This window comes from Homalodisca vitripennis, unplaced genomic scaffold (genome assembly GCF_021130785.1).
Source record: "Homalodisca vitripennis isolate AUS2020 unplaced genomic scaffold, UT_GWSS_2.1 ScUCBcl_6528;HRSCAF=13777, whole genome shotgun sequence".
NCBI lineage: Eukaryota > Metazoa > Arthropoda > Insecta > Hemiptera > Cicadellidae > Homalodisca > Homalodisca vitripennis.
The window spans coordinates 91-10,597 of NW_025782634.1; the positions used below are offsets into that span (position 1 = coordinate 91).

General features: G+C 36.3%; 1 protein-coding gene across 1 annotated transcript; it reads left to right on the forward strand.

The window, feature by feature from the left end:
* The first annotated feature begins 3,186 nt into the window (after positions 1–3,186).
* LOC124373845 (piggyBac transposable element-derived protein 2-like) lies at positions 3,187–3,794 on the forward strand. Its single transcript, XM_046832170.1, has 2 exons — positions 3,187–3,235; positions 3,581–3,794. The coding sequence occupies exons 1-2, from the start codon at positions 3,225–3,227 to the stop codon at positions 3,792–3,794; spliced, it is 225 nt and encodes a 74-aa protein (XP_046688126.1). The 5' UTR covers positions 3,187–3,224.
* The last annotated feature ends 6,713 nt before the right edge of the window (positions 3,795–10,507 follow it).

Below are 10,507 nucleotides of genomic sequence, written 5' to 3' on the forward strand. Positions count from 1 at the left end.
ACACACCACATGGTGTGGGATTACATTCGTAAACTACATTTATTTGTTATTTTTATACATATTTACATGCCGTAGTTTTTAATCCACCTAATATTTTAGTGATTTTGAGATTTATTTAGTGTAAATGTTCAGAAAATAATTTTTTTCAAGATTAGTTTCATTCATAAATTAAGGTATTAAACAAGAGTTACTAACGGAACTATATCGATTAAGAAGTTTGTAAAGTCCGTTAGTTCTAGGTTACTTAATCGCACCAAGTGTAATATTGTCAAATGTCCGACTTTGTTCCCGTTAGTGTCCAGATTTCGGCAGTAAAACATATATTCTAGAGCTAGTTGTACTCAAAGGCGATGTACGTCTAGACAGTCTAGTTACCGGTTTTCAGTTATAGAGCTACAAACTTTCCACGTAACTTACTTTTGTTTTCTGTTCAATCCCCCCCACCACCACAATTGTTTATTAACTTGCATTTATCCCTTTTAAAAGTAGTTAAAAATTTGTATCCCTATCCCGCCTATTATAGGATGAGTGGTGGTAGGGTACGTTAACTATGAATATTTTTTTTATCTTCTTTTTAAAGAATATGAAAATGTTAGTTGTCGCCATTTGTAGTTTCAGCATAACCATGATAATGGTTAACAATTGTGAACACTGAATCAGATTAATTTAATTATCGTGAATAAACGAATGAAAGGGAACTGATGGAATGTGGCTCCCACTCCAACAAACACTGTAATTCACGTATTCACGTTCACTGACATGTCATATATTCGGGAGTATTGTTAAGTTCTACTGCAGTATACCACAGGTGTATTACATCTCAGTTACAACACGGCCCAAGATACAACGAATCCACCACCAGATCCACGACCGGTTTCAATCTCATTGGGTCGCGGCAGGTGACATTGGTACGGCGAGCATGGTCCGTTGGTTGGGCAAATATAGGACTATTGACGAGGACAGATAGAGGCCTACTCTGGCGGGAATCGAGGCTAAATCCACATTGATCGCTGTTAAGAACTGGTCCGAGGTATTTTCACACCACCGCCTAGTTGTCCGCGTGCAGGGCGCACTTAGACTTATTATTCATAACCAGCCGCTTATGTATCATTGTGCAAGTCTGTAAATTCATTAATTACAACCATACCCGTCGCCAAAATGAGAACACACACATGAATTAGGACCGCAACACTTTCCAATAAATAGTAATTTTAAAAATCAACAATTTTATTTTAAGTAAAACTTTTTTTAAGTTGCCACTGTTAGCGCTCAGCTCGTCAAAATTAAAACTACAGTGGCTTCCGATTACTAAACAATGGAAATTACAGAATTGACATGGGACAAAAACAAAACACGTTTGTGGGTGTTTACTGTGTGAAAACATTGCTGCGACTGTAGTGCACTGGTCTTGAGCAACTAAACTAACAAGTGGGCTAATGTTAATGGCACCAGTTTATAGTGTTTCTTCTTGTCCTCTCCACAGTCATCATGGGTAATGAGAATTCTGTCCCACAATTCCATTGTGCTCGGGTCCGGCACCGGCTAAAGCTGTTGTCGCGTGAAGATATAACTAGCCACCTTAGTTGTGTGGAATTAGCCGTGTTCTTGGGTGAGTTACGTTGGAAACAAGGTCCTCGACATATGAGTAAGGACATTCAGGGATTAATTAGCATTATAAATTATAGAGTTAAACCAAATAGGTTTGTTTTTATATACTTTATATTTACGGTCCAACAGAATGTAAACATACATTGTAAGTTCAAAATCGTAGGCGAGGAGGGATATATGAATTGCATAATTAAACTGATACCATTATCAGTTGAGCACGTCATCGATTGGCAGTACATGCACGAGACAAAGGTGAAAGGGTGTGTAAATAGGTCACGTGTTATTGGAGGGTGGGCAAAGGTGCAGCTGATCTGGTCTCACAGAGTGTGTCATTGACATTTTTATTATGTCAGAGTGATACACCTTTGACATAATATCTCCAGTATTCCTGTGAATACTGTAAAATAATTTTTTCAAGAACAGCTCGTCAGCGATTTTTAAAGTTTTGCTTAGACTTTATGGGATAATGAACAAGCCTGTAATTCCGTGTTTTGTGATCATCATTGTTTTATTGAATAGATTCATTAGTCAGAACTTCGTCAACTGGTAGTTGCCAGATTGGTCTCGTTAACTTGTTTGCATTTAGGAACCAGTGGTCTGTCTATAGAAACCTCTTGATGAGGTTAAAGTACATAAATTTTTGAGAGAATCTTTGTTACTTTTCGGTCTTTCACTAACATCCTATAAAGGTAATCGTATAAATACAAAAACTACCACTCTTGCCCAGTTTCTGTGGGAACAATCTAGGCCTCTAAATATTGTTCTTGTTGATTGAGGGAAATTGTTGATTATGCATGCATTTAACATTATTCTATTCATATATTCTGCCCGTTCCTGGTTTATAAATACTCGGCAACGTATTAAAATATATTATAATTGCTTTTGATGTATTATTAGGTATTTTTATATTTACAATGTGCATAATATTATCTCCAGATAAGTTATTAGATTTGTTCTATACATCTTATTGTCAATATTACTCAAAATTATGAATTACTTGCCGGTTTTGTTTTATATCTCAAATAGTAAGTACTGTTATTCTGATCACAAATAATAATAAAACAACATAAATAAATTATTACTTTAAAATAGTTCTTCCGCATCAGTTGGAAAAAGTAGGTAGATTTAATGACAACTGAACTATTAATATGGTATGTTTTAGAAATGCAGGATTACAACTACATTTGTTCAAAATAATTTTTCTCTCGGCCCCGTAACTTACAGTTCTGAATGTTTTTTTAACATTGAACGACCGACATATTGAAACGACATGGCGCACCAAGCTGGACAATTAACCTAGCGTATATAAATATATGACACCATAACTTTTGAACTAGTTTAAGACTTTTCACCAGTTCTGGTGCGAACAGTTCTCAGGTAATTAACCCAGATATGCCTAGTGACCTATATTTAGGGACACTTGTAGTGTTCTCCATAAAGCTTACTTCTGAAGTAGTTTCAGCTTTTTTCCAACAGGTGGCAGGGTGGTTGCTGTCTTCAGTAAAGAGCTACTGAATGCATCTGAGCAACAATCAAGTGAATGCTTCAACTAGTTTGTTTCTTTAGACTAGTTTTACAAATTTAGGATTTCCAATCAACTTCATGAGCTCTGCGCCATGTGCGAAAAGTAAGTACAATACTATTATTTCGTAGTTTTAAACCTATTTAAGTACATTTCCTAATAACTGACTAACTAGTTATTACATTTATCTTGAAATGTGACCGTTTCTAAATTCAGACCGTTTATAGGTTATGTTTTGGAATTGGCCCGTCCTACATGTAGTCCAGTAGGCATATGTACAACAATAATGCTTCCCACTCTCAAATGAGTTTCGACCCTTGTATTTTCAAGTCCGTGACTTAGTAATTGGGTTTTAAACTTTTTGTTTTAAGCATCAATACAATTTTTTACAGTTATTTTATAAAAAATTCTGAAAAACCTTGTTATTTATCGTACTTTGAATTTTTTTAGGAACTTGAACCTTCATGAAATTTTGACGATGCTAGAAGATGAAGAGATCCAAGTGCCACCTGATGAAGAAATTGGCGTATATATTCAGCCACCAATCAATGCAAATGATGATGTCACTGATGAGGATTCTGGGGATGAGGACATGACTTCAATCCATCATCTTCCAGGAAACCAACTATTGGCCCGGCTGAAGTTTCCCAAGAATTTGAACTGAGTGACAACAAGATGAAGAGGATCCTTCTTTATCACAACCAACCTTACCCTCTAGTTCAGCGAAGATGGACATAGCACAGCCACCAAATAAAAAAGTAAGACGAATTCAGAATTTCACTGAAGAGAAACCAGCAAAAAAGGTTAGTAAGCCATTCACTAAAAAGCAGTACAAAATGGGTCAAAGAGGACCTAAAACTAGATGATACTATTTGGAGTAATAGACAGGAAGTACAACAAAAATTAACACCAATGGAACAGTTTTTTCTGTATTTTCGATGATTGATATTGTAGATTTATTAGTTGAGAAAACAAATCGTTTATGCGGCATTACATAAACCGTTTAGGTGATGTAACTGTCGATGAAATGAAATGTTTCATAGGAGTATTGTTGTTGAGTGGTTATGTTTCCATTACCTCGAAGACGAATGTTTTGGGAAACAGCTTTGGACACTCGCAATGAATTAGTTGTAAATGCAATTTCTAGAGACAGATTTGAGTTTTAGTTATGTCAAATTTGCATGTTTGTGATAATGACAACCTCAATGCTGATGACAAGTATGCAAAAGTACGTCCATTGTTTTGATGCATTGAACAAAAACAATTTTTGATTACGCACCACATGAGGAAACACCACTCAGTTGATGAGTCTATGGTCCCATATTTTGGGAGGCATGGTTTGAAACAATTCATCAGAAACCAAACCTATTCGCTATGGTTACAAAATTTGGGTTGGTGCTACACCCAATGGCTATGTAGTTTGGAAAGACCCCTACCAAGGGAGCAGCCACACCTTGGACCCTCAGTATGAACACTTGGGCCTTGGTGCCAGTGTTGTTTTGCAGTACTGTGGATGTTCTGAAGAAGAATGGTGATTTCCCGTACTCCCTTCTTGTATTTTTGATAATTTTTTTTCTGGTCTACCTTTGTTTGAGAAACTGTCCCAAAAGAATATAAGAGCTATTGGTACGGTGAGAGAGAACAGAATAGCAAAGTGCCCACTGACTGATAGTAAAGATTTGAAAAAGAAAGAAAGGGGAACTTTTGAATACGAAAAAGTATGTGATGAAAATTTAATTATTGCAAGATGGAATGACAACAGTATTGTCACTGTTGTTTCAAATGCTGTTGGTGTACAACCCATACATCAGGTAAAACGCTTTTCACTTAAAGCCAAGAAACATGCTTTCATCCCTCAACCAAACCTCCATACACCAGTACAACAAAAAAATGGGCGGAGTGGACCGGTGCGATCAAAATATGAGCCTGTACCGAATCCAAATCAGAGGTAAGAAGTGGTATTTCCCTCTGATCTGTGACTGCATATTGACAGTTGCAGAACAAAATGCCCTGGCAACTTCACCGCCATGCGGGAGGGAAACCTTGACTCACTTGTCTTTCAGGACGCAGACATTGCCTGTAAACCTGCTAGAAACATTTGGTAAAGGGTGCGCGTCAAAGGCTGGACGGCCATCGAAAACAATCAAAAGTGGACTCCAGGTTTGACAGATTGGACCACCTTGTTGTTCCTCAGGAAAAGCAAACGAGATGTGGGCATTTGCCATGCCAAGTCGACTACCAGATGCCAAAAGTGTGATGTTGGTCTTCATAATAAATGTTTTATTGATTACCACACAAAGCCATAAACTACAAATGCACTTACTAAAAATTTTATTTAAGCTTGTTTTTATATATCTTTGTTAAAAACACAGTTGAATTAAGTACATAAAACATATATATCCAATGTAAATGTAACCCTTCTAAAAATAAAAAGCATTTTTGGAATATTTTAGCATTTCACTCATATTTTCCTACTGTCCTATATATAGGCCCACCCATTATTTTACTAAACGACGATGAAATTTTTTACAATTATTTGTTAAAATGTGTTGAAGAATACATTTATAGTTATAAAAAAAACTGTAGAATTAAAAAAAATTAAAAAAAAATAATTCAGGCATATCTGGGTTAATATGTAATCGATTCCTCGAGAACCGTTGGAGGTACAAACAAGTGTTTATAAGTTTATATTTACATCTTAATCTTAATCATTTACATTATATCTTAATCTTCATACAAAATTTAACCTAAAAGTTATCAAAGCTTAGTTGGATTAGACAGTACTGTCGTACTAATTTGAAGTCGTGAATGTATAAAGTTGTTACTTGTTAATTTTGAGCGTACAGCACACTTGTTACACCGTGAATGATGGTGTAGATATTTTTTTTCAAATTCATGGACGAGAGGTTGTGTTGCTCAATTCTTTGTACCTTTGTGTTAGGTTGAGTGGTTAGCGACTCAGCTTTTTGCTTTCGGAAACCCAGATTCGAATTCTGGTAATATGAGATTAGCTTATCAGGGACGAGTGCTTCAAACCATAAAACAATTTTATTTTCTAATGAGCCAGGTCACATTAAATTTGTCTTGTTACGAGACAAGTTAATTTGCATCTCCATCACTGTACTGTCGAGAAGTACAGTGTTGTTGAAACAGGTGACGAAACTCAATCAAGAAGTTGAAAGCGAGCCTGTTAATCTCGTTAGGACAAAATGGTGCTACCGTTTCCTCGCGCCGAATTTATGACTAAACATTAACGGGCAGGTTGTAAATTACTCCCAATGGAGTGGGTTGTTGAATGTTTAAACAACGGGCTACTCGTATCTTACAATTAGAGGAGAAACGTTTTGGTTTATTATTCAGTTATTAAGGATTAGAAATTATTTATAGCAGGAAGTATTCTTTAAGATAGTGTCCGTCTGTTCGTATGTGTGGTAACTCATGCTAATAGAAAGGCTTGAAACTTGGGATATAGACATATAGGTGCTTAAAAGTTGAAAAAGCAGTTCGTCCATCTGCCCTGTCCGTCTGTGCGATAGCTCTTTGTTACTCTTGTTGTCTCGGTTTTATTATTTTTTTCATGTTCTAAACGCGGCTTACAAGAAACGTCCATAATATTCCAGATTAAAGTTAAATGTGACAAGTAATTTTAGGTTATCGTTATATAGTGGCCTATACAAGGTTATCAATAAGTAACATATTTGTGTTGGCAATAATTAAGTGACGTTTTAATAGCAAAAGTGAACAACAGCGCTGAACGGTATCCAGAGAAACCCTCGTGCGTGAGATTCCGCGCGTTTAATAACAGCTCTCTAGGAGAGTGTAGATTCCATTGTGAGGCCCTTTCTGCTGCCGGCTGTTTCTTTACAAGTGGGTCTTCTAGAATCTCTGCGCTCTAACACTTCCAATTATAAATAAATAGTCGTCGTAACATGTGATAAAATTAGAATTTGTCTTCTTACACTGTTCATTATAATAAACCGTTATTGCTTGCACTTGTGTAATGGAGATACCAGCAATGAAAGTCGTGATTAATAGGAAGGTTTGAACTGTTGTTTGAGGCAAGGCAGTGTGTTTGCTGAAGTGGACCAATTTTTAGATGATTAGCGTTCATCTTATACGTTGTGTTCTTATTGCTGAGAGGGTAGTAGTAATTTTGATCAGAAATTGAATGTTACTTTGTGGCTGGAGAGAGTAATGACATAGAAACTCGGTAGATTTTCTTCCAATACTTTAAGCTTTCCAATCGCGAAACCTGTTTGAAGATAACGATGGATTGAAAAGAAAGACGTGTATTTTGACATGGAGCTTATATTGCTGCACCTGATTTCTGATCTGACCACCAGTCCATGCTCAGCTGACATTGGTGTTGCTCCTGATATATTTAAATCCCAAAGTAATTGTTCAATTATTAAAATCGGGACTGATTCGACTTCTGACACAATCTTTTATTTCTTTAGGCTCCATGGCCTCCCTGAGTATAAAACTATTACCCGATTAAGACTTAATAAATATTCAGCTTATTCTAAATATAATTAAACTACTTATTTTCAAATATTCTTACCACGGTTTGTGGGGTTATCATTAGGATCTCGGCTGGTATACATTAAAGGTTTTTTTATTTAAGTGCTTAGTAATAACCATAATGGTCCTTAATTATTGAATGATGGAAGTAGTAGCGGGTAAGAGCAGCACAGTTAAAAAATAATCGTAGATTAGCAACTAACGAAATCTGAAAATGTCCAAATGTGTGTCAAAAAAATCATATAAAGTGTGTTGTATTGGTTTAAAGATGCGGAGTAAAAGCAAAGTCACTGCCTGAATGTAAACAGTACTTCTAGTCATATGAAGAAGACAGGAATATCTGAAATATAGATAGTTTATTATAAAAACCCCATTAGTGTACGGGAGATAAATGACGCGAAGAGGAATAGTTTAATGTTTCAGTTAGGTAATAGGTGCATATAGTTGAAGAGGTATTGTATAACTAAATCGAAGAATTAGTATAAAATCCGTGATTATAGAGAATGTATATGTGAATAAGGGAGGAAAAGAGGAATCAACAAATAGGTCAAGGGTATAAGATCATTTATTGCCAGTGCCGGGGGTGAAAGAGGAAAGTGGCTTCTTTCTAACACCTGTTCACGAGTGTTAGAAAGCATCAAGATCGATGTGCACAGTGCACACGCTTGAGGTGTGATGGAGATTACTCGTCACGACTGATCGAACCAAGTACGCTATCCGTGGTTGTGGTTGATGCTGCTGCTTACATACATTTGGTATGGTAGTATGCACACTTCTAAAAACATAATTGGGAATGTTTGCTTACTATTGAATTTTGTTTTGAAGCGCCTTTAGTACCCTAATCAAAGTTCCTTGCCAAAGTTATTTTGGCTAATTGCGTTTTAGAGAGACATCAGACGCCTTAGCCTAAATATTTTTTAACGTAAGATAGGACCATCGTTATATGATTTTTTGGATACTGAGTATAAAAGGTGCCGAGGTTCAGTTTCTAAATACTAGAACACTAAAACATTTTGAGATGGTGTTTTAATAAGCTTTATAAAAAGTGCCTGTTCCAACAATTGTCGGTGATGTGTGATCTGTTTTCGTTAAACGCTGTAAGTTAGTTTTACTATGTTCGTCGATGATTTTAAACATAACCTATCTAGTCACGTGTACGTTCATTTTATTATTAGCTCACGTGTAGTCTTATGCTCTCAACCTATGTGTTTTAATTTGAAATCTCATTGTATATACTAAAACATTATTCACTGACGAAAAGAATGTTGATCTTAGCCGCGCCTAACAGTTTGTGGCTGGAATTGCACGAAAATGGGAGAGTATCGAAAGAGGGTGTTGCTAAGCAATAATTCAAACTATTCTAGTTTGGGGTTCTCAGAGATTCGTATTTACTATTAGTTTGACACAGAAATAATAGGTTGACATCACGATCTGACGGGCTAGGATAAAGAGTAGGCTGGAAGTCGTGTCACTTTTCCGCCAGTTAATCGAGTCTGTATATTAATCGGTTAGTGTGATATTAACTCGGTCTGTATATTAAAAAATCCGGGTCTTGTATATTAATAATCGGTCTGTATATTATATCGGTCTGCTATATTAATCGGTCTGTTATATTAATCGGTCTGTATATTAAGGTCAGGTCTGTATATAATCTGGTTAAACGTATGGGTGTGCTTAATAAATATATATAATGATGAGGAGAAGAAATTATCCTTTGGGTATATTATAACACTTTTTGATGATACCTATCTCATTTCCACCACCTTCACACATAGACTGGCGTTTCTTTTGTTAATAGAAAATCATACTCTTATAGATAAACAACAGTAAAACTTAAGGTCGTTGTAATTATACGGACAGGTAATATTAAATATAAATGGTAATTTAAACAAATTGTTTGGAGTAACATTATACACTTTTTATTGTTTTGAAAATTTTCAATATAATCTCCAGTCGTGAGGTGTGCAGACTTTTGTCACCCGATCTTGGATAGTTTTAGTATTCTCTCCGGTCAATTAGAAAAGTTTGAAGACTAATTTTTAAGCCAAATTGGCGCACGTGCGCATTTTTTCCACCCCCCAAAACCTGTTTCTTTCAGGTGTATCACTTTTCAAAAGCCGCGGTGTGACCCTTATGCGAGTTTTGTCCACCAACAGTAACAGTTGGTGAACAGTAATAAGTCCACTGTACGTTGACACTATGTAGAAAAATTCGATGTCCAATGGAAATTTCCGTCTAAAAGTCCAAAAAAAATAGAAATCGTTTGTGCATAGGATCTCCATCCCACAAAGTTTTGAGAATTCACGAAGGGTTCAACCTCCATCTCTTCCTCCGCCATCTTCTCTTACGTTGCTCCTTATTGACCTCAGGGTGTAGTGATGGTTAACCACACGTTCTCAGGTCACATTGTAACGAGTGCGCTTTAATAACGCCGTCCCCATCGTTGCTGGAAGAATTGGAATCCAGAAAGTGTTGCAGATGATTCTTATAGGGACTTGACTTCCTTTTTAGGGTCTTCAATCATAACAACTTCATAACCCATCAAAGCACGTAATTTTAATCTGGATAACCGGAGTGTTGTTAGATCAGTGATTATGGGATTGAACCACTTTTCCCATAGCTAATACGCACTTTCTGATGACTAATATTCAGCTTCTGTGTGTTAATCGACGTGTTCACGATTCAGTAGGTTCTCGAACGGCACGAATATTGTCATCTCTAAGGCAATGTCCTTTGGGAACATCTATCTCATGCTTCTTTTATGTTTTCAAACCCGTTATCGTACCACTTTGGAGAAATCTCTATGCTCACGTAAACATTAACGGATTCTGAGACTCAGTTGATACTTTACCACCC